The 26,832-nt window shown below is 42.8% G+C and overlaps 1 protein-coding gene across 2 annotated transcripts in view; it reads left to right on the top strand.

The window, feature by feature from the left end:
* The window catches only part of UBE4B (ubiquitination factor E4B), a 122,270-nt gene that overhangs the window by 80,114 nt on the left and 15,324 nt on the right, over positions 1-26,832 (top strand). For both annotated transcript variants that reach the window (XM_068986640.1, XM_068986639.1), the window contains 12 exons: positions 2,126-2,182; positions 2,861-2,977; positions 3,076-3,174; positions 3,547-3,660; positions 5,276-5,474; positions 6,620-6,758; positions 12,871-12,970; positions 14,645-14,772; positions 16,097-16,195; positions 16,890-17,125; positions 23,580-23,706; positions 25,772-25,916. In XM_068986640.1, coding sequence (XP_068842741.1) covers positions 2,126-2,182; positions 2,861-2,977; positions 3,076-3,174; positions 3,547-3,660; positions 5,276-5,474; positions 6,620-6,758; positions 12,871-12,970; positions 14,645-14,772; positions 16,097-16,195; positions 16,890-17,125; positions 23,580-23,706; positions 25,772-25,916 — 1,560 coding nt within the window. The remainder of the gene's footprint in view (positions 1-2,125; positions 2,183-2,860; positions 2,978-3,075; positions 3,175-3,546; positions 3,661-5,275; positions 5,475-6,619; positions 6,759-12,870; positions 12,971-14,644; positions 14,773-16,096; positions 16,196-16,889; positions 17,126-23,579; positions 23,707-25,771; positions 25,917-26,832) is intronic.

Here is a 26,832-nt window from a genome sequence, read left to right as displayed (position 1 = left end):
TGAAGGAAAAATATCAAAACATTAAATCAGTTAACTCTGGGAATAAATACAACTTTGTGTAAATTAAGGCCTTGTTTAAATTAATGTGTTTCGCTGCTTCTGTTCCTTTTACTCATTCTACTGACTTGATTCCATCTTGCCGTTAATCCTTTGCTTCCTGAGGGCCCCCACTATGCCAGCCAGGGGACACAGGAGCCCATGAGACAAGGCGCCTTTCCACACAGTGCTCAGTTTAGTCGCTCAGTCGTGTCCGACTCTGCGACCTCGTGGACTGCAGAACACCAGGCTTCCCTGTCCATCATCAGCTCCCAGAGCTTGCTCAAACTCATGTCCATCGAGTCAGTGATGCCATCCAACCATCTTATCCTCTATTGTCCCCTTCTCCTGCTTTCGGTCTTTCCCAGCATCAGGGTCTTTTCCAGTGAGTCAGTGCTTCACATCAGGTGGGCAAAGTATTGGAGTTTCAGCTTCAGCATCAGTCCTTCCAGTGAATGTTCAGGACTGATTTCCTTTAAGATTGACTGTTTTGATCTCCTTGCAGTCCAAGGGACTCTCAAGAGAGTCTTCTCTAGCACCACATTTCAAAAGTGCTCATAATCTGCTGCAAAAATCAGGACCCCAGCAACACAATCAGATATTACACCAAGGTCAATGTGAACACAAAAATGTATTTATTTCAGAAAATCAAAACTGAGCTAAGAGGCTAAACATTAACACAACACTGCGGAAGTAGAAAGTGAGGCAGGAAGTCGTGGTCTGAAAAATAATTTTGAATGAATTTATGTCAGCGTTCTTCCCACTGCACATGTTACTCAGGTTCCCCAAGAAATTCTATGAATCCTCATACATTGTTCTGTCTGTGGCACATAAAAGGAAGTAGAATAATCTGATGATTTGAGTTTAGTGATGAAATCTTTCAGTTCACATGAATTATGACTGTGTTATGTAAATATTCCCTCCTGGAATTGTTGGCTTTTCTGTTGTGGTTTGAATTAGCTTAATGTTTCAGTAAGGAGCTTTTAGTGTCAGATATCAACAAAATGTTCTGGGTTGAAAGACAAAAGCCTCCATTATGACAGACAGTAGTTTTATTTTGTGCCATTATTGGTACTTGTGCAGCAGGAGAGAAAGGGCAGTAATCAGAGTCAGGAAGAGGAAAACCCTTGGAGCTAGGATCAGAAAGAATCACGGTCATTATCCTATATAGGTCAGTGGATCCCAGCTTTGCTGTACCTTGGAATCACCTGGGTATCTTTTTAAAAATACCTCTACCTGACGCTCAAGCATTGTGATGTAGTTCTTTGGAGGTGTAGTGAGGGTATGGCCTGGCATTGGCCTTTCAGAGGTTTCCCAGGTGATCCTAACAGTGCAGCTGAAGTTGGGAACCTGGCTCCGGGCAAGGCGAACTTTTCTTTCTCAGAGATGTGTCCATGCCTGCATGCATTGACTCAGAAGCTTCCAGCGGTTGGTTTAACAGCTTTCATAAAAACGTCCAAATCACAGAGGGAATTAAGATTCACTGTTAAAATGGTTTTAGTATGACTGTGGCATAGTAAGCTGCGTTTATGTGCCTAAAAACTGTTTTTCCTGATTCTCTAACATGAGAATGATCGGGTTCCCAAAGGAAAATGTTGAGGTTCTCAAAAAACCAGGGATCTTGAAATCAAAGAATACTTTCAACTATATTGTGGATCCGGTAACTTACTAAATTTTAATTGTTTATAACCCTGTTTAATACTGGCAGGACTAGCCATCTAGTGTTATGACACATATCTTTTTGATATAGAAAGATGTTAAATAAAAAAACCATTTTAAGAATATACTAATTTATCTCTATGTGTATATGTTAAAAATATGTATGGAAAGCTGGTAGCCAAAATAAGAGGTTATCTCTGAGGGTAAAGTTCATGAGTGATTTTTAGTTTCATTTTTTAACTTCGTTTATCTGAAGTTTTTTTTTTTTAACAACAAGCATGTATTTATGCATCAGAAGAGCACTGAAGGTATAGTACTTTGTTGGGAATGCATACATATTTATAGCAGCATTAAAGCTATGTCTCGATACACAAGGCAGTCAGTTTAGGATGAAATACACTTAAATGACCTTTTCTGATCTTGTCTCTAGGCTTTAGGTGAGCTCTGTGAAACCAAGTTTGGAAAGACACACCCTGTGTGCAATTTGGTAAGTGCCACCCCGATGGGCTTGCATGTTTTCAGTGAACACATAGCATAGAGGAGATTCCTTAAGTAATGGTATCTGAAAAATCTCTCTTGAGAGATTTTTTGTGAGATGTGGGTATGAGTCATCCATGTGGGTGACTCTCAACTGCTACATTGTTGTCACACCCATTATTTCCCGGGGTGACATTATTTACTTTCTTTTGTGATTTTTTAGGGGGTAAGTATTGTGTAGCTAGAATAACACATCCTATTAGAAACATTTCCTTGAGTCCTTTGAACAATGGCCCATTTGAATGATATCAAAGTATATTTTGAAACACAGGAATGAGAAGGATATCTGGTAGGGACTTCTCTGGAGGTCCAGTGGTTAAGAATCCTCCTGTCAATGCAGGGATGCAGGTTCAACCCCTGGTTGGGGAACTAGGATCCCCATGCCGTGGGGTCAAAACAAACAAAAGAAATGGCATCTTGTAAAGATGTAGAGGGTTTTCCTCCATCTGAAATGAGAAAAAATGGATTGGGATCCTAACATATCTGTGACCCTTGTGTTTTTGGAGGTCACATGCCAGCCATTTTGCCGGTGGCTAAGAACCACTGAACAGGCTGGCTGCTTGAAACTCCCTTTGTCTCTAGTTTACCTCCCTTGCTGATTCACTGGCCTCTTCTGTTTTCCTCGCAGGTCGCTTCTTTGCCGTTGTGGTTGCCTAAGTCTTTAAGCCCTGGCTCTGGGCGGGAGCTGCAGAGACTCTCATACTTGGGGGCTTTCTTCAGCTTCTCCGTCTTTGCAGAAGATGATGTAAGTGTAGCAGCCTCTTGCACCTTGCTGCTCTTATGTTCAGATTCCTTCCCAAATGTACATCATATGTGGATTGGATTTCTGCTTTCTCTTTGCAGGCGAAGGTGGTGGAAAAATATTTCTCAGGGCCCGCCATTACCCTGGAAAACACTCGAGTGGTGAGCCAGTCGCTGCAGCATTACTTGGAGCTGGGAAGGGTAGGTGTTCAGAAAATGAATCCAAAAGATGAATATGTTTTCAGTTCCGGAAGTTAAAAGCAGCACAGTTAGAGGGTAATTGCGGTGTAATTCAGGTAATTTGTTCCTATCCTGGAAAGGAAATAGCAGAGACTATTTTATTAAAGCTGCAACTGCTTCCCTCCTCCACTCCACATTCTGCTTTCATGCCGATCCTCTGGACACAGTAGAATGTGGACTTTTCTCATGTTCTTGTAGTCAAGTTCTTTACAATGAGTGGACGTGGGCGAGGAGAAAAGTGGGAAGGAGTTTAGCTTTCCTCGAAGTCAGAAAGGAACCGTTTTTTAAACAAAGTTTTCATTTTTTTTCCTTTCCTTATAAAATGAATTTCAGCAAGAGCTTTTCAAGATCCTTCATAGTATCTTGTTAAATGGTGAAACCCGTGAGGCCGCTCTTAGTTACATGGCAGCTGTCGTCAATGCCAATATGAAGAAAGCACAGATGCAGGTAAGATTCCTTAAGACTGCTTTTATTTATTGGTTAAATTCATTCATCTAACTCATTCAGTTCCCACCCAGCCTTGTTCTAGGGAATGGAGATACAGAGAGACAAGCTTCCTGCTTTCATGGAGCTTATGTTCTATAGGGTCAGTGAGTAGACATGTAAATATATCATTTCAGACTGTTGTGGAATCTATGAAGCCAATAAAGGAAGCTAGAGGACTTGAAAGTATCTGTCGGGGCACCAGAAGGAAGGCATGGGAGTGTCCAAGGAGGAGACATTTGATTAAATACTTGGCTGAGAAGGAAGAGCCATCGAGGACTTCTTCCCTGACATCTTAGTGGTTAAGACTCCATGCTTGCATTACAGGGGGTGCAGGTTCGAACCCTATCCCTGGTTGGGGAACTGAGAGCCCATATGCTGGAAGTAGTGGCCAAAATATGAAATTAATTTTTAAAAAATCCTGCATGCAGATTAAGTTTTAAAAATAGAAAGAAAGAGCTGGCCATCCACAAGGCTGAGAAAAGAGCTTTTGAGATTTGGGTGATGCATGAAGGTAGGAATGAATCAACTTTAGAATGAGCTCCACTTTCAGGCTTTTGTGACCGAAGGATAGTGAATAGGAAAGAAGCTGGGGAGTCATGGGCTGGAGGGGTGGGCCGCCGTACCAAGGAGGATCTTTGGGAAGGAAGCCGTCAAGGCTGCTGCCTGGAGGGTGGGCTGACGTAGGACAGGATACAGGAGCCAGTCCCAGGAGACCCAGTGTAAGGACACAGTTCCTGATGAGGAACTGATGACTGAGACCACTTCACCAGAGTGGAGAAGTTAAAAGGACATCCTTGCTGTTTTATTCATGAGCAACCTGACATTTCTACTCAGAAGGAAAAACAGAGAGGAGCGTGGACCTGGCATTAGACCACCTTGATTTCCAGCTGGGGCTCCATCATCAGCCCGCAGTGGGACAGTGGTCCTCTGTGCCCCTATTCCCTCATTGCCAAGTGAGGATAGTAACAGTACTGACTCATGGACTTAGTGTATATGAAGCTGTTAGAATTGCACCCAGTGTATCATGAACACTCCACGGATGTTAACTATCATTATTAGAAGTGCTATATTCATGAAGCAGGATTGCACTAACACTGTCAGCCCGAGAAGCTGTTTGTCTAGTGGTCATAGTAACACTAGTTCTGATGCTTTTGAGAAGAATAAAGAAGAGAAAGGAGACAACATTTATTGTGTTTCTCTTTACTGATTTTGAGGATCTTGGGTAAATCATGTAAATTTTCTGACCCTTAGTTTCTTCCTCTAAAATGTGAATAATATATCACTCAGTTCTGAGGGCTGTTGTGGAGAGTCAGTGGAGGACACCCCTTCACATACAGCTGTGCTGTGTGGCTAGTCACTCAGTCATGTCCGACTCTTGTGACCTCATAGACTCTAGCCTGCCAGGCTCCTCTGTCCATGGGATTAACACTCAACAAATCGCACCTACCAGCAGAGCTCTATGACAGCATAGGTGTCCCCTCACTGACTTCAGGATGAAAATCTGCTCTTCTTTCTTATAAAATTGTACCAGAATTCCTGTTCACGTCGTGACTGTTCGGTACTTTCTGTTTCACAGACAGACGATAGGTTGGTGTCAACGGACGGATTCATGCTGAATTTCCTTTGGGTACTGCAGCAACTTAGTACAAAGATCAAGTTAGAGACAGTCGACCCCACGTACATTTTCCACCCAAGGTGTCGGATCACGCTTCCCAACGACGAGACCAGAGTGAATGCAACAATGGAAGACGTGAATGACTGGCTGGCTGAACTTTGTGAGTGATGTGTTCACTGTTAGGTCATGAAAACATCACCCTTCTGTTTTCTTTTAATTAAAAAAAAAATGTAGAATAGATTACACATCCTATATGAGAAGGATCCATTTGGACTCAGCAGCATTCCACAGTTTGAGTCTGACACCTGCTAGAGCATCCCTGTCTGTCACCTCCCAACTCCCCGCAACCGCTAACTCCCTCTTGCCCTTGCTCCTGTTCTCCATTCTTAGGGTCAGTTTTCATTGACTCCTATCCCCCTAAAACTGCTGTTACAGGATTATCAGGCAGAGAACTTTAATATCTGAATAGCAACTCTGCTATTCCATACAAGTTACATACAAGGAGACTGAGGTTCCAGAAGGTGCCCAGCTCACCTAGGCTGTCAGTCAGCAAATTGCAGCCACTGCTCAAGTGTTCCGAGCTGAGCTTTGGGCTCTCCTTACTGTAGCACACTCCCTGATCTGAGCTCTTCCTTCCAGGTGTTTAGTTTGGCTGCAGTTTCTCATACCTGTCACTAGTAAAGAGAGCATGCTCACTCTTTAGGGAAACAGAAATTTAGAAAACAGAAAAGTAGAAATGTGAGAGAAATGGGTAGCATATTTTATGTTGCCAGATACTGGGTTTGAAAGTGATTCCTGAGTAGAGGGAAAAAATCTGCCTAAATAAGTCCAACACTGGCTTATTTACATGATTTAGTACCGTTCTGAGGTTTAACAATGATGTGTTTTTTTAATTTTATATATTTTTTAATTGAAGGATAATTGCTTTACAGAATTTTGTTGTTTTCTGTCAAACATCAGCAAGAGTCAGCCATAGGTATACATATGACCCCTCCCTCTTGAACCTCCCTCCCATAACAGTGATGTTTGAATAATAGAAATGTTTATATAAAAAACACCGGAAGACACATCACAAAAGATCATTAGTGTCCATCTGTGTAAACATTTAATCAAATGGAGCAGAGTACAGGACCATTAAATGCAGCTCACAGGAAATCTGTTTCTCTTAAAATAATACTGTCTAATTTTTAAAAGTGTCCTGAAACTTCTTGAAAATTCAAGGGTAATTTTGTCTTCTTAATTGCACTCTTCACTAATACAGTCATATGATAGATATTATTGCTGGGATTTTGTGCTTTTTCCTAGATGGAGATCAGCCTCCATTTTCTGAGCCGAAATTCCCTACGGAATGCTTCTTTCTCACCCTGCACGCCCACCACCTCTCAATTCTGCCCAGCTGCCGTCGCTACATCCGCAGACTGCGGGCCATCCGGGAGCTCAATAGGTATGTGTGTGATGCCATGTCCTGAGGCTGCCTGAGTCACCACTCATTCTCATAAGCACGCAGTTCCTTGTGACCAGTAGACTTGAATGTGAGGGGCATGTATGTTACAGTACACCATCTGTCTCTCCTACCACATCCATGGTCCTTGGTTGGCCAGAGTTCTTTACAAGTTAAGTGACCCAGACTTAGATTTCTTAGAGTTCCCAACCCTTGGAATGTGGTTGAGACTTCTGTGAACTTTTTCTAATGGGCACCTTATTATCAGAAGACACTTTAAAGGATCTTTTTGGTCCTAGACATACCCTTCTTTCCCAGGACTGTGAAACAGTAATTCTGGTTTCCCTTAATAAACAAGATCATTTACTCATACCAACATTGTAATTCACTTTTTTGTTGCATGTTGTCCTGTGGCATAAGAAGTCCAAAATGGCCAGATAGTAGCCTCAATTTCCCTTTCATTAACACCATTGTTATTTTTCTTAATCTGAGCATTTCTCTCCATGGATCAACACCTGCAAACAAACCAAAGCCACAGGAACAGGAGGCAGACTTTTTTTTGAACAGGTCATCTGTAATAATAATGGAGCAGCCGCTTCCACCGTTTGTTCAGTCCAGGAGTGCTGTAGTAGTATCTGTATCTGCCTTGAGTTAAAGTAGAATTAATCACTTACTAATTCTGGTCATTACTGGTAGCTTTCTAAAGTGTTTTTTCCCGACACATAATCATGCTGTCTGTACATGATGACTGCTGATGTCATGCTGCACGTGGGCTTTCTGTAGTTGCAGCTAGTGGAGTCTACTCTGTTGTCACGTGTAGGCTTCTCCTTGCAGCGGCTTTTCTTGTGGAGCACGGGCTCTAGGCTCACAGGCTTCAGCGGTTGCAGCACATGGGCTCAGTAGTTGCAGCTCCTGGACTCTAGAGCACAGGCTCAGTAATTGTGGCTCATGGGCTTAGTTGCTCCGAGGCATGTGGAATCTTCCAGGCTTCTTGGACCAGGGATCAAACCATGTCCCCTGCATTGACAGGTGGATTCTCATCCACTGTACCACCAGGGAAGTCCTTTCTTTTCTTTTTCCTGCCTCACTGCCCTGGCTACAGTTTCTACTACAGCCTTGAGTAGAAATATTGATAGCTTTCTTGAAATTGTTTATTCAAGTTAATGGGGGAAGTTTTTTGGACATCTTCGTTACCAGATTAAAGAAATTCCCTTTTATTTTGTGACTTTCTAAAAGTTTTTTGTTTTTAACTGGAGTTGATTTTTATTAAATGCATTTTCCATCTCTGTGAGGAGGTCAGATTTTTTTCCCCCTTTATTTTATTCATGTGGTTGAATTACATCAGTTGGTTTTCTGATATCAAACCAATCTTACATTCTTGGGAAAAAACTCAACTCTGTGTTACTGCTTTTATATTTCATTGGATATTCAGTTGCTAATATTCTGTTTAGGGGTTTTGAGCCTATATTCAAAAGGAAGATTGACCTATGACTTTATTTCTTACTAAGAATTAAGTGAAGTCTCTCAGTCATGTCCAGCTCTTTGCAACCCCATGGACTGTAGCCCACCAGGCTCCTCTGTCCTTGGAATTCTCTAGGCAAGAATACTGGAGTGGGTTGCCATTTCCTTCTCCAGGGGATCTTCCCGACCCAGGGATCGAACCTGGGTCTCTTGTACCTCAGGCAGACTCTTTACCATCTGAACCACCAGGGAAGCCCAAAAGTGAGTCCTTCTCAATTTTTTTTTAATCAACCTTATGCTTGCCATGTAGAATGAATTCTGAAATATTCCCTCTTTTTGTATTTTTTGAGGTGTTTATTGTATAAGAATTATTTTTTTCTTTAACGTTTGGAAGCATTGATGAAGCTATCTGGGCTTAGAGCTTTCTTTGTGGGAAGTCTTCTAAGTTAGGTATTTTATTGTTAATAGATATAAGACTGTATAGATTTTCATGTCGTCTTGCATCAGTTTTCCCGTGATATCTAAAAGTTTCAAAACGCTTAGGCATTAAGTTGTTCATAGTATCTTGACATGTGGATTATATAAAGATAGCTTTTTTTTAAGTTTCAGATTCCTGGAGTATTTGTTCCTTTATCTCTTGTTATTGATTTCTAGCTGATTTCCACTGTGTACTTTGTACTTTATTGATATCTACTTTGTAGCCAACATTTAAATTAGTAAGAGTTCCATAGAAGAAAAGAACTTGCAGGAATTCCCTGGCAATTCAGTGGTCAGGATGACTCACTCTCACTGCCAAGGGCCCAGGTTCAATCTCTGGTCTGGTCAGCGAACTAAGATTCCACAGTCAAGATAATAAAAGTAAAAAGAAGAAAACTCACTTTCTGTGTCATTTGTTGCAGTGTTTTACATATATCAATTGAGTCATTTGTTTATGTTTTGTTCAAATTTTCCTTATGTCTGCTGCTTTTATCAGCTTATAATATCAGTTATTGAGAGACTTATAAAAATTTCAAACTGTGTTATGTCTGTTCCTTCATCCTGGAATGGATGGTATCCTGTGGTCCCACCATTCTCACCGACTCTCAGTGACCCCATCTGCCACCTGCACTCGCAGCTTACAGGGGGAGTGAGTGCCTTTCAGATGTTGGTGTTTCCCTTACCTGTGTATTTTTCAGTGCTGTGATACAAGAAGTGTCTTCCAGGACATGGTTAGGGCATGTGTGTGTTTTGAGAGGGCGGTTTTCTGAGCTAGTCATATATACTAAATCTACATTGATATTCCCATCTTATATTTTTAACTCCTTCCTCTGAATTATCTCAAGGAATTCTTGACAACTTCATTTAGCAGAGGTCACTGTGAATTCTAGGTTTTAGACAACCAGCTGGGCACACAGAGCCTGTCCTGGTTACCCAGAATAAGACTGAATCCAGAGCCTCTGGGAGTTGTATTCATGGCGATGAATTTATCCCCACATAGGAATTTGTTAGCATGATGCTCTATTGCTGATCAAGGATCTTCAGAACTATTCCCCACTAACTGCTGAATTTCTGTTTCTGCATATGTAGTAGTAGAATAATAGTGTCCTAAAGATTTTCACTGGGCTTCCCAGGTGGTGCTAGTGGCAAAGAATTTGCCTGCCAATGCAGGAGATGAAGACATGGATTTGATCCCTGGGTCATAAAGATCCTCTGCAGTAGGAAATGTAAACCTACTCTGGTAGTCTTGTCTGGAAAATCCCATGGACAGAGGAGCCTGTTGGGCTATAGTCCATAGGGTCACGAAGAGTCAGACATGACTGCGTGACTGAGCACACAAAGGTGTTTACATCCTGTTCCCCCAGAACCTGAGACTGTGTCACCTTGCATGGTAAAGGAGACTTTTCAGATGTGATTGAATGTGAGATCTTGAGACAGGGAGATTTTCCTGGATTATCTGGGTGGACCCATTATATCACAAGGGTCCTTTTAAGAGGGAGGCAAGGGGGGGGTCAGAGTGAGAAAGGAGATGTGGTGACAGAAGCAGACATCAGAGCGGTGTGGGTCCACAAGCCAAAGAATGCGCACCCCCTCTGGAGGCTGGAAAGAGCAAGGAAACGCTCTCCCCTAGGGCCCCCAGAAGTAATGTATGTCTGCTGACCCACTGGAGATTTCTGGCCTCTGGAATCCTAAGGCTATGCTTGTGTTGTCTCAAGCCAGTAAGTTTGTGATAATTTGTTAGAGCAGCAACAGGAAGCTAATATAACATATTAGCAAGTCTGTTTTTTTTTTTCTTCTAACATAACTGTAATTGGCTCTTAAGGACAGTGATCTCATTCCAGCTGTGGTGGAAGCAATGAAGTATGGTGGGTTGGGACCTTAGGGAAACTGGCATCATCCTGCAGTGTGACCACCTCAGCTACAGTCACCAAAGGAGCTGCCGCTGCTCTCAAACACGGCTCAGGGGACTTAGGTGGGGGTGGGTGCTTGGAGTCTCCAGAACCTCTCCGCTTGAATTCTTGGAATCCCGGCCTTCCCTCTGATGTTCAGATAAGAGATCCAGTGAGGTTATGGATGCAGTCTGTGTTCTAATCTGGTGCTCTGTATGGACCAGACTCTGCTTCTTTATGGTCATCCTGGAAACGCCCTGACTCACTAGCTTTTCCTTGAGATGAGATCTTAAAACCTGGAACCTGTAGTTTCCTCGTGTGAATGCTCCAGTGTCTTCACACATAGCCACTCCATCTCTTCATTCCCAGAAATCAGTAGCGATTGTTCATGCAGCTGTTTTCCCACCGAGAATCTTGGGCTTCCAGTGTTACGTCCTCAAATGCTCACTGAATCTTTACCACTTTGAAAGCAGCCCAGTTGAAGAACTAGTAATCCCAGAGCCTGTTTTCCTTGAGGGTCTGTTATCTGTAACCTCTTCCTGCCAGCAGTCATACAGGTTATTATGTTAGCTTCTTTTTGTTGCTCTGGCAGATTATCACGACCTTCATGTGTTAAAATAACAAATAACCTTCTTTCTTAGGGTTTTGGGGATCAGAAGTCCTAAAACTGAGGTTGCATTCCTTCTGAGGCTTTAGGGAAGAATCTCTCTTTTTTTTTTGCCTTGTCTATGCTGGAGACCCCTTAGCCCACAGCCCCTTCCTCCATTTTCACAGGCCACAGGAGCCTCTTCAGCCTGCTCCCTCTCCAGCCTCTACTTCACTGGTCACCTCTCCTCTTCTCCCTTTTCTCTGACTCCCTCTCTTTCTCTTCACTCAGACCCTTTGTTGACATGGGACCTGCCCAGACAATCCAAGATAAGCTCCTCATCTCGAAGTCCAAACCCTTAATCATATTTGCAGGGTTCCTTCTGCCATGTAAGGCAACATATTCGCAGGTCCTTGGGATTGAGCTGTGACGTCTTGGTCATGGTGGTTGGGAAGCTGGGGGGCAGGGGCACTAGCACGTTACTCTGTCTGCCGTTGTCATGTTCCAGCTGTAGACAAAGGAGTCCGCTTTAGCTGAGGTTAGCAGAAAGAGGGTTATTAAAGGCTGTTGCCTGGTGTATTGAAGGAGGCCTGGAAAAGAGGACTCCCAGAGCTCTCCTTTGAACCGGGCCTGCCAGGAAGCTGCTTCAAACTTTAGACTCTGCCAGCATTTCAGCTAAAACCCTTCTACACTGTGCTTCCAGAAGACCCATGTGGCTGTCACTTCACTGTGTGTACTTCCGCCTCCAATGAGGGCTCACCTCTTGGTAGGAGCTAGGACATGTGCAGAAGTACTGGCCACAAGGGAGTCTGGGAAATAAATATACTTTTGAAAAATATATCACTGGACTTCCCTGGTGGTACGGTGGATAAGAATCCACCTGCCAGTGCAGGGGGCAAACGAAGATTCCATAGAGGAACTAAGCCAGTTTGCCACAACTACTGAAGCCCACGTGCTCTAGAGCCTGTGCTCCTCAACAAGAGAAGTCACCGAAATGAGAAGTTACGCACTGCAGCTAGAGAGCAGCCCCTGCTCGCCACAACTAGAGTAAAGCCCGCATGCAGCAACGAAGGCCCAGAGCAACCACACATTAAAAAAATATATATGTATCAATGATACGAAAATGTGTATGTATCGTTGTGTAGTTTTCTACATAATGTTTTGATAGAATGGGTTGAAATGTGTTAAGTGAGCCAGCCTTTAAAATATGCAGCGTATTCCATGATCAGGGAAAGCTCTTCCTCAATGACAGGTGATATTTGAGGAGACACCTTGAAGAGCGTGAAGGAGTAAGTCACAGAGATAACCTTAGAGAAGAACATTCCAGGCAGAGGGAAAAATGCCTAGTCGAGTTGTCTTTTGCTTTGGGTAATTGAGTAGGCATCATAATCTTGAATTTTCTGGAGACTTCATTTTCTCCCTCCCAGAAAAACAAGAATATTTCTTTCCAAAAGTAATAATTACTGTATTTCACAAAATCTAAAATGCCGTGCACTTTAAGATATTACGTTGGGAACCAATAAAAAAGATGAATGCTGCCAACATACCCATAACTTCCCATCGGTTTTGGTGATGCTTATGTAGTGTGGGCGGCGAGAGGGGATATGTGTCTGAGAGTCAGTGAAATTGTGAAGATAATTAGATACGATGGATGATGGATCTGTGTGTCTTCTTTCATTTAACTGTTAGTCTTTAATTTCAGAACTGTGGAAGATCTGAAAAATAATGAAAGCCAATGGAAAGACTCCCCACTGGCAACCAGACACCGTGAGATGCTGAAACGCTGCAAAACTCAGCTTAAGGTCTGTATAGTTAACTGGGTAATTTATGGATCGGCCTCACAATAGGAATTTTCCCACCAGAATATGAGCCTTGAATGAACAGTTTAATGTCCTCATTTTTTCCTCATTATTATTTCCCTCAAGATAAAAATGGTACATTTAAATGCTTGTTGATCGTTTCTATGTATACTTAAATCTCAGGACTGAAAGTGCATACGCCGTGTGCCAGTAATGATATGAATTCTTAATGGGTTTTATCATCCTTGAACATCATCTCCCTTTCCTTACCTCATGCAAGATGTTCCCCCTCTACTAACCCTGACTCCACACCCAGATACACACACACTCCAGTTTGTCCAGCCACACATCTTCATGTTTAACAAAGCGGATTTGTGGTAGTGGAAAGCTGTCTTTCCTTTGCCCCTCATTCTTTGTTGAATTGAAAATGATCCATTGTATAGAACCTAACTGTAGATGGGAAGATTTCTGCTTATAAACATGGTGGTGGTGGTTTAGTTGCTAAGTTGTGTCTGACTCTTGTGACCCTATAGACTGTAGCCCACCAGGCTCCTCTGTCCGTGGGAATTCTCCAGGCAAGAATACTGGAGTGGGTTGCCATTTCCTTCTCCAGGGGATCTTCCCTACCCAGGAACTGAACCCAGGTCTCCTGCATTGCAGGCAGATGATTTACTGACTGAGCTGTGTGGGGAGCCCTTATAAACATATAAGGAAGCTTATAAACATAGCTAAAAACAAACAGTAGCTAAAGTTGTACAAGGGAAGCACAGACAGCAAATGTACTCATTTTTCTGTGTTTATGTTCAGATTACAAAGCTGAATGTTAGCTGTCTGTGTTTTCTGTTGATTAGTAGGATGATATGTAGAAATTTTACCTGACTTAGATTTCTGGTACAAGTTAAAAATTTCACTTTTATTTACTAATGGAGTAGAAACCTCTTTGAGAAGCAGAATAAACCAGGGACTCTTTTCTGGGGTCTATAGACCCCTTAAGCACTCCAGAGAGAGGTTTCAAGAAGTCTGTAAACTATTGACATTTATATGTAATGTGTGTGCACGTGGATGTTTAAACTCACAGCGATCCTCTGAGATGGGTGTTAAACCCTTGGTGGACGAGCATTTTGCCCAAGATGAGCATAAGTACTGACCTGGAATTTAGATGTGAATATGTCAGGCTCCTCCTCAGTAACCACCACTGACTTCCAAAGGGTCTCTCTCGTCAAGTTTTTCAAATATGACAGTGATGACTTAGCCTTTTCAGCATTAAACTATGCCCAGTGGTTCGCATGGCACACCTTCTTAGAGCAGAGGAAGCTCTTGAGACACAAACAGCATCTTACAGCCTGTTAGTGCTAATGTTCTGGAAGCCCTAGAGCAGGGGTCCCCAACCTCCAGGATCTAATGCCTAATCTTAGGTGGAGCTGATGTAATAATAAACCTAAAGTGCAAAATAAATGTAATGCGTTCGAATCACCCCCAAACCATCCCCACCCCACCACATCCCACTCTGTGGAAAAACTGTCTTCCACGAAACTGGTCCCTGGTGCCCAAAAGGTGGGGGACCGCTTCCCTGGAGCCTAGATTTCCCATCTCCTCGCCCATGCCCTGCCTGTGACCACACATAGGAACTTAGCCACCTAAGCTAATCTATGAATGGGGTCATACCTGCTTCCACAGAAACTGGTACGATGCAAAGCCTGTGCTGATGCTGGCTTGCTTGATGAGAGCTTTCTGAGAAGATGTCTGAACTTCTACGGCCTTCTCATTCAGCTGCTGCTCCGCCTCCTGGACCCTGCCTACCCGGAGTGAGTTGCTCTGTCTTCCTCCCCCGTCTCCATTCATCCAGGCCGTGTTGTCTTTATTGCTCTACAGAGCTGACACTCAAAACTAAGACGGGGGATAATGTAATCAGGAATGCATTTCCAGATTGTACTTAGATAGACTATGAAAGTAGTAATGTTAATAGCTGTTTTCTCTGAAATTAGTTATAGTAGTGAAGGACTGTCAACACTTCTTGGGTTAATTTTGAGAGAGTGCTTTTTGAAAATTGGCTATAAAATCTTTGATAAAAAAGGAAATCTATGAATCGGAAGTGAAAAGTTGGGATTAACAGGATATTGGGTCCCCCCGAGCACTGCTTCCAGCCAGATCCCTAGTCAATTCCAAGAATGAACCGAGAACATCATGGATCTCTTTATCATCACCTGGACAGCTCCTCCATACAGCCATTTTTGTTTGCTTTGTTACAATTTTATGGTTATTATGAAATCTCCAGATCATCAATGTTGGGGAGGTTGGCTGAAGCCTGCTGCAGGAATGGAAAATAGTATTTAAAGTAAAAATGTCCCTGATGGTAAGAATTGGAATTCTAAACCAGTTCTGCCAATTCTCAGAATCTATATTCGTTATTGTTTAGTCTCTTAAGTCGTGTCTAACTCTTTTGTGACTCCATGGATTGTAGCGCACCAGGCTCCTTTGTCCATGGGATTTCTCAGACAAGAATACTAGAGTGGGTTGCCATTTCCTTCTCTAGGGGATCTTCCCGAACCAGGGATCAAACCCAGGTCTCCTGAATTTGCAGATGGGTTCTTTACCACTGAGCCATCAGGGAAGCCTCAAAGTCTATATAGGTATAGATTATGCCATTGATTACAATCATTCATATAAAGAATTGTGGAAGAGAAAGAAGAATATATAAAGCAGATGGCTTCCAAAGAATCAAAAGTTGCATTTTGCCTCTAAATGCATTTATGTGCAGTGTTAAAGATGAAATTCAAACATAAAAGCAAAAAAATAAATGTGTAGCCGTATTGTCTTAAAACAGTTTGAGCTGCATAAAATGCCCAAACATGACACTTTTATTTCCTTCACGTTTTATTTATTGCATTAACCTTAACAGGAAACCAAGAAAAGGAACAACATTCATGTCCACCTTTTACATCCCCAGCTTCATGATTCCCTGTTCATTTCTGGTTGCAGTTTCTTTGCCTGTGCGCTGTTGATTTAGTTGTTTTATAAAATGAGAGCTTTTTCCGAATGAACCACTTATTGTAATTGTAGTGTTCTGATCCTCATAATTTGATGTGTCACTGTTTCACTTGGTAACCTGTACTTTTCTCTCTTTGACAGTGTAACACTGCCTTTAAATTCAGATGTCCCCAAGGTATTTGCAGCATTGCCTGAGTTTTATGTAGAAGATGTTGCTGAATTTTTATTTTTTATTGTACAGTAAGTCCCAGTCACATATTACATATTTCTGATATGTATTTATATTTAATGTACACATTGTATTACAAACCTCCATTTGATGCCATTGAATGCTGCCCAGAGACTGGAAAAATAAATCCAGCTGTGGCACCAAGCCAATTCCAATAATATCTCAAGACAGAAGCAGGATTAACAATGCTAGTAATAATATACTCTGTGAAAATTGAGTTGAATTTTTAATAACTGAGTATGGGTTTCTGAGAAACAGAAGGAGAAAACAGTTTATAAATATCTGAGTGAACATTCAAAGCCAGAAATACCCACATCTGTATTTTGTACCAATATTTTTCTCAACTGTAAAATTAGAGAAAGCTTACAAAGAAATAAGTTGAGTTTATAAGTAGTATTTGAAATCTGAAAAAATAAAAACTCCATCAAAATATTTTTTTAAGTCTTTTTGGTTGCGAAGATCTTTTATAAAATTATGATTTAATTGTAGCTTTGGTTTATTTTCTAAACATGCTGTGGCCAATAGACACAGTGGGTTTGAAATCCTACCCAGTTATAATGTGAATAGTCACCTTAAAATCAACAAGTTAAAGAAAATTGAGCAACCTGGTTCCTCGACCTTGTCCCCTTCCTCGCCCAGTCAGCAGCATCCACCCACGTTGAGCCTCTCGAAGCTTCACTACCTGTCCTTCTCGCCTCTCTTCAGATACTCTCCTCAGGTGCTTTATGAGCCCTGCACTCAGGATATTGTGATGTTCCTTGTCGTGATGTTGTGTAACCAGAACTACATCCGAAATCCATATCTGGTGGCCAAACTGGTAGAAGTCATGTTCATGACCAACCCTGCTGTTCAGCCAAGGACCCAGAAGTTTTTTGAAATGATCGAGAACCATCCCCTCTCCACCAAGTTGTTGGTCCCTTCCCTGATGAAGTTTTATACAGGTAATGTTCCTGGTGTGTACAGGTGGGCAGGATTGTCTAAAACCAGCAGGTGAAGTTTTTCTAAACCTGCTACCTAATCTCCTAGTGTCCACATAGAAGTATCACCCGCTAATCCACCGTCAGCAGTACAAAAACTGTTGGTTATTTTCCGCTCGAATTGTGGAAACATTACACTGACCACATACTAGTCACTGATAATTCAATGGAATCTATAAAAAGGTAGAGGGGTTACATTGAGACCAAATTGACGTTTTTATCTGAAATTGCCTGACTCGTTTTATGTTTGACTGCGCTAGGTCTTCAGCACTGCACACGGGCTTTCTCTAATTGCAGCAAGTGGGGGCTGCTCTTTACTGCGGTGCTCAGGCTTCTCGTTACAATGGCTCCCCTTGTTGTGGAGAGGCTAGGGCACATGGACTTCAGTAGTTTCAAACCCATGTCCCCTGCATTGGTGGTGAATTCCTAGCCACCACCAGGGGAGCCCCACCCGGTTCATTTTAGTTTCTAACTTACAACATTAGTTTTGCAAACACAGAGTTTCAAAACTGTGGGTGAAACAGGGAGCTGGTTAAAAATGCTTATTCTTGGGACCTCCCCCCCCCACCCCCTCTAAACCAACGGAAGGAGCATCTCCGGGAGTCTTCACTGATTCACTAATTCTATACATTTATCGAATGTCTGCTCTTTACCAGGCACTGTCCTAGGTGCTGGGCAGCACTGGTGAACAAGATGTGAGAACGTATCGGACACTCTGCAAGGAGGTCTTCCTCTTCTGGTTGAACTATGTTTTGAGTTTCCATTCATAGTTTGGCTTTTCAACTGCAGATGTATTTTCATAAAGCCAGTTAGTTACCTGTGGGCTGCATTCACCTGTTCTCTACCAAAGGCACATGATTGTACTGATGGGACAGTTTTTCTCCAGTTGTATATTTCTCAGGAAAAGAAGTGTGCTGTCTGCCTCCTTACCTTCTATTGAACCTAGCACGCTCTGGGCACTCATTTAGCAGAATATGCTCGCCTTGCTCTTGAAAGAAACCCCAGCCTCCATGAGCACAGTCCCTTGCTGTTCACAGAGGCAGCAGGGGATTGAAAGTTCTTCTGTGTTCAGTGACAGCCATCCCTTCTCAGTTGATCAAGACCTGCTCCTGCTTATTTTGAGATGGTGCCCATAATTCTTTCTGCTTCTAAGGCTCAAGAGTCTGTCTGTCTTCTTCCACTTCGTCACTATTACCTTGTGTCATCTCTTGAAAATTTCTCTCCTTCCCTAATCTACCTGTATCCTCTTGAACCTAAAGAAGTCCACAACCCCTTGAAGTTTTGTTAACATGCTCACCTTGGCAACAGCAGAGAGCACTCCTGGGTAAACGGCCCTTGCTTGGTTTGCCTGTCCTTCTGTTACCTCCTATCCCTGGTAGGAGAGAACCATGGGCCATTCAGGTACAATTGGTACATCAGCTGTTTACAGAACGGGACCCCATATGGTACCCCGCACCGGTCAGGCTTCACTGAATTGAAGGTAATCCTAAATTTCTTAAAAAAAAACAAACAAAAAAAAAACATGATGAGGTACCTCTTTTCACCTATCAGACTTGAATACCCAGTGTTAAAATGGTTTTAGGAAAATAAACTAATCTGCAAAAGCCTATTTCAGCCCTTCTGTCACTAGTATGCAGAATCAATGCTGTGAAACTGAGAATGTAGGTTGGTAAAGCCTTTCTGGATGGCAAATTGGCCATCCACACCAGACACTTTAGTATTCCTATCTGGGGACCTCCCTGGCAGTCCAGTGGAGAAGATTCTTTGCTTCCACTTTGGGCAGCACAGGTTCAATCTCTGGTTGGGGAACTAAGATCCCACATGCTGTGGGGCACAGCCAAAAAATAATAGTAATAAGGAACATTGGAGTAACAGATTATCTGTGTTGGAAGCAGCCATTCTCTGTCCCTGGGGCTGGGGGAACCAAGGGAAAAGGCTTGGGGTTATTGGAATCTGGTTGCTCAAATGATTTCCAGAAGGAAATCAACTCTGAATACTCAGTGGAAGGACTGACACTGAAGCCGAAGGTCCAATACTTTGGCCACCTGATGGGAAGAGTTGACTCAATGGAAAAGGCCCTGTTACTGGGTAAGATTGAAGGCGAAAGGAGAAGGAGGTGGCAGAGGATGAAATGGTTAGATAGCATCACTGACGCAGTGGACTTGAATCTGAGTAACCTCTGGGAGACAGTGAAGGACAGGAGAGCCTGGTGTGCTGTAGTTCATGGGGTCACAAAGAGACAGGACTTAGTGACTAAACAATAACAGCAGCAACAAATAGTGAAAGTATTAAAAAGAAATTGCTGCCAGTGGTAGGTCAGTTAAGTAAATTATCATTTATCCATCCAGTGGGTCCATGTGAGCCATAAAAAATAGTGTTAGTTATATTAAATGGTTAAGTAATAAAAAGAAGGTGCCATTAATGGGACAGTTTGTCAACTGTGACCACCTTTTGGTACACAAATATATATTACAGATAAAAGTGTGGGAAGATATGCACCAAAATGTTAACAGTGAGTTGTTTGTTTTTGAATGGTTAAATTCTGGGTGGTTTTATTTTTCTGTTTTAAAAAGTTATCTAATGTCTTCATTATTCTACAGTAAACTTGTGTTGTTGGTATTGAAAAGACAAAAAAGATTTTAGTTCAATGCATTTTGTACTCAGTTAGTACCCTGGGCTTGTCACTGTGGCTTTGGGATAAAGGACAGGGCTAGGCCTCCTGCCTGTGAGGCCCAGGGTGGGGGCGGGGTGGCAGGGGGGCACCATAAAGATTCCAGGAGTGGGAGGATGGGTGGGTGTCCTTTCTCCCTGGCCACCAACCAGCATGCCCTCTGGCCCTGGGCCACCTCTGTAATCACGGGTAGATGATAAGATGATACCCGTGCTAATAATAACCACTGCTTATTGAATATTTACTGATCCTTTCACTTAATCCCCACAGCAGTCCTCAAGATGGGTACTATAAATATCTCCCTCTTACAAATGAGGAAACTAAAGCTTAGAAGCATCTAGAAGCTCACTGAAGGTCAGCAGCCAGTGAGTGGGCATTAGTGCAGGTGCTCCACCTGTTCCCCGGGGCCCGGCGCCTGGGGAGCCCACAGCGGGCATGGCAGACACTCCCCCACGTGTCCAGCAAATCCACATTAAGTCCTGCTGGTTTAGGTCCTGGCTCCTGAGCACGGCCAGCTCTCAGACATGAATTAGAGCTTGATCTCTGAAACACACTCCTCTTTTACACCCCAGAGAGGGTCTAGCTCAGATAGTGCTTAAGGTCAAATGTTTGTTCCAGAAATAAAACTGAGTTTCAGAATGTGTGTGAGTGTGCTCAGCCGTGTCCAACTCTTTGCAGCCCCCATGGACTGTAGCCCTCCAGACCCTCTGTCCGTGGGATTTTCTAGGCAAGACCACTGGAGTGAGTTGCCATTTTCTACTCTAGGGGATCGTCCTGACCCACAGATCAAATCCACATCTCTTACATTGCAGGCACATTCTCTACCACTGAGCCACCAGGGAAACCCGTTTTGAAAAAAAGAGTATTTTATTTGTACTAGAGCAAAGGTGGTACTTAAGGACTAGCACTCAAAACGTGGCTACTCAGAACCAGGAAGAACACTGATAACCAAGACAACTTCAAGACCATTCCCTTTCCCAAGCTGATCTGAGTCAGCAAAGACAGTGTTAGCCCAAGTAGACTTAATCACCAGCTCAGCAAATACGCATGGAGCTGCTACTACACATCAACTCCCGTGTTGCCACTTGGGCCTAGCCATGCGAACGCCAAAACCCCTGTCACTGCCAGTTAGGCATTCTGGCGTGAAAACAGATGTGGAACCAATAAATAAGATACTTACAGAGAGTGGGTGTGAGAGGAGGGCCTGGTGCTACGTTTTTTTTTGGGGGGGGTGGGTACTACACTACTTGGCATATGGGATCTTAGTCCCCTGACCAGCGATTGAACCCACAGCTTCTGCAATGGAAGCGTAAAGTTTTAACCGCTGGACCGCCAGGGAAGTGTCGCCAGCCTGGTGTTACTTTTAAGAAGCACAGTCAGGTCTTCAAGGAGATGACTTTGGAGTGATGTTGAGAACAAAACCAAAGGGGGAACCCTGAGAAGATCTCAGCCACAGTGTGGCAGGCAGTGAGAACAGCACATGGAAAGGCCCTGAGGGCCCTGGCGGCTTACTGAATCAAGAAGACTTGTGAGCAGGAAGCAGAGATCTAGATCTCTGCAGGCTTTCTAGAAATAGGACTTGGGACAGACAAAAAAGGAGAAATACCATATGATATTCCTTATATGTAGAATATAAAAAGAAATGATACAAATGAACTTACAAAACAGAAGCAGACTCACATACTTAGAAAAAGAGCTTATGGTTGCCAGTAGGGAAGGACAAGGGGAAGGGATAGTTTGGGAGTTTGGGATGGACTTGTACACACTGCTGTATTTAAAATGGATAACCAACAAGGTCCTACTGTATAGCATACGGAACTGTGCTCAATGTTATGTGGCAACCTGGATGGGAGGGGAGTTGGGGGAGAGTAGACATATATATGTAGGGCTGAGTCCCTTTGCTGTACATGTGAAACTGTCACAGTATTGTTAATTGGTTATTTTGCAATACTTTGGCCACCTGATGCGAAGAGCTAACTCACTGGAAAAGTCCCTGAAGCTGGGGAAATTTGAGGGCAAATGCAGAAGGGGGTGACAGAGGATGAGATGATTGGATGGCATCACCGGCTCAATAGACATGAGTTTAAGCAAACTCCAAGAGATAGTGAAGGACAGGAAAGCCTGGCATGCTACAGTCCTTGAGGTCACAAAGAGTCGGACCCAACTTTGCTACTGAACAACAACAATACAAAATAAAAGGTTTAAAGTTTGGGGAAAAAAAGAACTAGGACTTGGGGATTATATCTTGGACTGATGCAATTTTGAGGGAACATTAGCAATGAGCTTTTTTTAATGTTGGAAGAGATGTATGAGTCCTAAGTTAACGGTCATTACTTAGTCTGTGCTGTGTTCAGGATACAGGACGGGTGTTCTGGGCCATTTAGAGCATAGGCGAGGCTCTGTGTCAGCTCCCTGTGTGCTTCTCCCTTAGACTCCACTAAGTCAGCCCTCCATACTGCAGTTCACACTTCTATACAGTTAATAAAACGATGCTTAGTTCAGCTTAAAGAAAGGTGCTTTTAGATCTTCATACTAAGGTACTATCCTTTTATCTTTAAATAACTTTTTTTGTTTTTAAGTCCCTATTAAGTGTTCATTGGGAAATACAGAAGAGAGCAAAAAGAAAATAAAGCTCGTTGATAATGTCTGCGCTCAGAATCTCTGTTAACATTTTGCTCTGTGTCTTTCCAGTCAGCTTGCATCTCGCATGTGCGAGTATGTGTCTTTGTTAATATGATTGGACTCAGACTGTATATTTTCTTTGCTGGCCTGTGGCTTTATTTGTGTGTGCATGTGTGTGTGTTCAGTCGTGTCTGACTCTTTTTGATCCCATGGACTGTGGTGAAGGAATTTTCCAGGCAAGAAGACTGAAATGGGTTGCCATCCCCTTCTCCAGGGGATCTTCCCAACCCAGGAATTAAACACGTGTCTGCTGCATTGACAGACAGATTTATATCACAAATCCCTTTTTGCGCTCTCCCTTGGGCATTGGATTATTTATATTTTCTTCCGTATAAATAGTACTTTAATGAATATCCTGGGAGATCAGTCTCTGAACATGTTGTGTTTTTATTCCCACGTGGGTTTGTAGTGTCTTGCATCTTTTCCTTAAGTCCATTGTCTTTACCTGGCAGTTTTCCCTCTTTTTAAAATTTGTCATGAGTTCAGGAATTTCTCATGCTTAAGCTATTTGTCTTTTTATAGGAAGTTTGATCTTTGTTCCATTTTAAAAGCTACGTGGATCATGATAACTGGTAAATGAATGATGAGTACATAGAGATACATAGAGATTTACTGTGCTTTTCTCTAGTTTGATACGTTTTAAAATGTCAGTTATACAAAAATAGTTAAAGTGATAGTCACATTCAATAGATATGTTACCCTTAATAAAATTTAACCCAGTTGTTTTTCCACGCTCAGGGAAGTGTTGTGGAGTTCCTATAAACTAGTAACAGTTGGGAGACGTATGGTAATTCAGCTCTGGTCATTGATGATGCTAGCCCAGTGATGCCCATCGATTTTCCCAGACCAGTTCATTTTGCTACTGTGTCATTGCCCTCCTTCACTGTGAAGGTCTGTCTTCAAAACCACTTTTAATTTCTCTTCTGCCTTAGGTATGAGATAGAAACAAAATTGTATCACGTCTCTGATTCGGCAGGTTCATATTATTAATGTCACAGCAGCAATGGCTGCTTTTAGAAAGGTAAGAAAGTCCATGTCCTTCAGTCCCTTGTCTTTCTTCTTTAGACGTTGAGCACACCGGCGCCACCAGTGAGTTCTACGACAAGTTCACCATTCGCTATCATATTAGCACCATTTTTAAAAGCCTTTGGCAAAACATAGCTCACCACGGCACCTTTATGGAGGAGTTCAAGTGAGTATTGGGCCCCTAATCTCACCACTTGCCTTCTTGCAAATCAGAGGGCGAACAGCCACTTAAAAGCTTTCCCAGCTGGTTCTTGTTGACTGTTTGGTTAGTCTCCTCTGAGTTTTCCAGATGGTTCTGCTAAATGTGAGCAGGATTATCAAAATCTCTGTCTGCCAGACTTTGCTGAATTTTAGATTTCTCAAGATACTTTGGGCATAGTATACATGGAGACAGAATCTATTCTGAGATGAAGTGTTGTGTTTTTTGGTGTTTCTTGATTACAGTATTACATGAATTTGCAGAATGGCTGAAATGGGATCTTCTAGCACTGTTTGAATATGTTGAAATCAAGCTTTAGAGTTAGAAGCGTTAGGAGGACTTCGGGTTCAAAAGCAGCTAGTATGAAGGCTGTCATTTGAAATGATGTTCTTTGTAGGGAGGGCCTAGGCCTTGATGAAGTTTGTCTCATTACCAATCTGAAGTTTCAGTGACTGCTTAAACCTGGACATGAGTAATGCCATCTAAGTTACTTAAAGGTGCAGCAGTGGAGACACAGACACAGAGAGCAGACTTGTGGACACAGTTGGGGAAGGAGAGGGTGGGACAAGTTGCGAGAGCAGCATTGAAATACATCCACTGGCACGTAGAATAGATAGGCAGCTTGAATTTGCTATGTTACGCAGCAAGCTCACATCTTTGACGCAGGGAGCTCAAATTGGGTGCTTTGTGACAGCCTCAGGGGAGGGGGATGAGTGGGAGGTGGGAGGGAGGTTCAAGAGGGAGGGCACGTGTGTATACCTGTGGCTGATTCATGTTGCTGTATGGCAGAAACCAACACAACATTGTAAAGCAATTATCCTCCAATTAAAAAGAAAAATTTTTAATGTGCTTTAAAAATAAAAGTAGATGAAAATGTTGATCTCTTGAGTTAGTCTTAAGAAGAAATTTTATCCCATCTACTCTGATATTTGCAACTCATATTCAATCCTTGATCAAGCCTAGCTGTCACTTGTTAACTGAATTACCATTCAACAGTGGAAGTATGGCCAGAGGAGTAGCCATTTCTTTGATAGTTTCCTACAAAGTAAACCCTTTAGGTTAGTTCTTTCTTTCCATGAGCTGCTCTTGTTTTCAGAATGCCAACAAAAGCTTGCAGTGAGCTTGGGAGACCAGGCGTGCCTACAGCTCAATCTGCATGGTGCTGATTAGGAGTGTTCATTCTGAATTTCCAGTCTCCTGATATCCAGGCCTCTGCCTTTGTTAACAGGTACTTGTCTTCCCAAGGCAAGGCCCTGCTGCCCTCTGATTTCTCAGCAATAGATCCTGAAGAGTAGTTCCTCTTTTCTCTCCTAATCTGACAGGTCCAGAATCTAATAGATGGACCAAGCCATCTCAGCTCACCAGGTAGTCTGTCCATTATAATAGGATTTGCAGGACAGTTCTGAAGATTGGAAGCTTCTGTTTCTATAAAGAACGTTAATATCATACTTTAACTGTATTACAGCTTCCAATTTTTCTTAAGTGTGTCTTTCTTTATAAAAACGATTGATTGTGTCATTAGTTCTCTTATCTCTTATATGTGGGTATTTGTGCTTTCCTTATATCTTGGTGAGCTTAAGCATGTTTTTTCTAGCCTGGAAGAGTGTTTTCTCTACTTAAAATTATTTAGGGAATGAGCCAGGGTAGTGCTGGTAACCCACTCTCTGGAGCTGGGGGTGCTGGAAGTCAGCACTTGCTGGTTTTCCAGGGTGTAAGTACTTCCACTGATGCCAGAGCTGAAGCTGCCAAGGGAATTTGCTCACAGAATTCTAGGATGTTATTAGCAATGACTCTGAGGAACCATGCCAGGTGGCTCCAGCACATCGCTGGAATGAGCTTATCACAATTAATATAAAAGAATCACAAAATCTAAGGGGAGATGCGGGGGTCCCAGCATCGAGTTGTGTCAAGGCTGGTGGCTCTGTGCGGCGATGTGGGTAGCACTTGGGTGGAGGCCATTTTTCTCTGGGACCTGCCGCCACATTCACTGCCAGTAAAACGTGTGACTGTGTCCCGTGTAATTGCTTTTCAGTTCTGGGAAGCAGTTTGTCCGCTATATAAACATGCTGATAAACGACACAACGTTCTTGCTCGATGAGAGTCTGGAGTCTCTGAAGCGGATCCACGAAGTGCAGGAGGAGATGAAGAACAAAGAACAGTGGGACCAGCTGCCCCGGGTGAGGACACGGTGCAGGGGCCCAGGCGGAGCCCCACGCAGACTGCTGCCTCTGCAGGTCTCGAGGCTTACATGCAACCGGCTGGCCAGCACTTGCTATCTCCCTCCTGTGGGCTTTTGGGAAATTCGAGCATGGGTTTTGAGTGGGAGAGACCTTAAGACATGACTTAAAGCCAGACAGTGAGCCGAGAAGTCTTTCAGAATGTGTCCTGGAAACTTCCTCTGCCTTTTTAACTGTAAAGGGCTTTTTAGGGAGAAGAGCTTTTGTTGTTTGAATATGTTGATGAATATTTAGGAAAGTAACTAGGGAATAAATCTCTAGAATTCTGTCTGCTAGAAAAGAATTTGATTTGATCTTCTGTAGACAACTGTGTGAACAACCCTGAAGGACTCTGATAGAGTGTTTTTCCTTTCAATAGATCTTGCTTTTTTTACGTTCAGTTATAAATAGAAAAGAGGCTTGTCTTGCCAGGTTCCATGAGAAATGCTTGCTGTGCTGGCGGCCGCCTACTACCGTCTCCTGACATTTATTGTAGTCGTTTAGGTGGTTCTCTGGTCAGTTACTAGGCCCTTGACAGCTATCAGTTGCCTCATATATTGGCTAGTTCTGCTCCTGGTCTTGTTAGATTCAAAATCAGAACTGCTTTCCAGAAAGTAGGGAGAGCTACTTTTTCTTGACTGTAAGTAGCATTCTCAAAATGAAAAAGCTACTGAGGTTCTGAAGACCTAGAGACAACACTGTCTTGTGGTGGTTCAGTCGCTCTGTCGTTTCCGACTCTGCGTCCCTGTGACTGTAGTCCACCATGCCCCTCTGTCCTCAAACGTCGCGTGTTGAAGCACATTAAGGAAGGTTTTCATTCCAAGTATTCTCACAGCTTTGATAAGAATTCTACGTCTTACTCTAGCCAAAGTGCTTC

This window comes from Capricornis sumatraensis, chromosome 14, assembly GCF_032405125.1.
Source record: "Capricornis sumatraensis isolate serow.1 chromosome 14, serow.2, whole genome shotgun sequence".
NCBI lineage: Eukaryota > Metazoa > Chordata > Mammalia > Artiodactyla > Bovidae > Capricornis > Capricornis sumatraensis.
The sequence above is the reverse complement of the archived record's forward strand: the minus strand, read 5'-3'. Positions and strand labels throughout refer to the sequence as shown.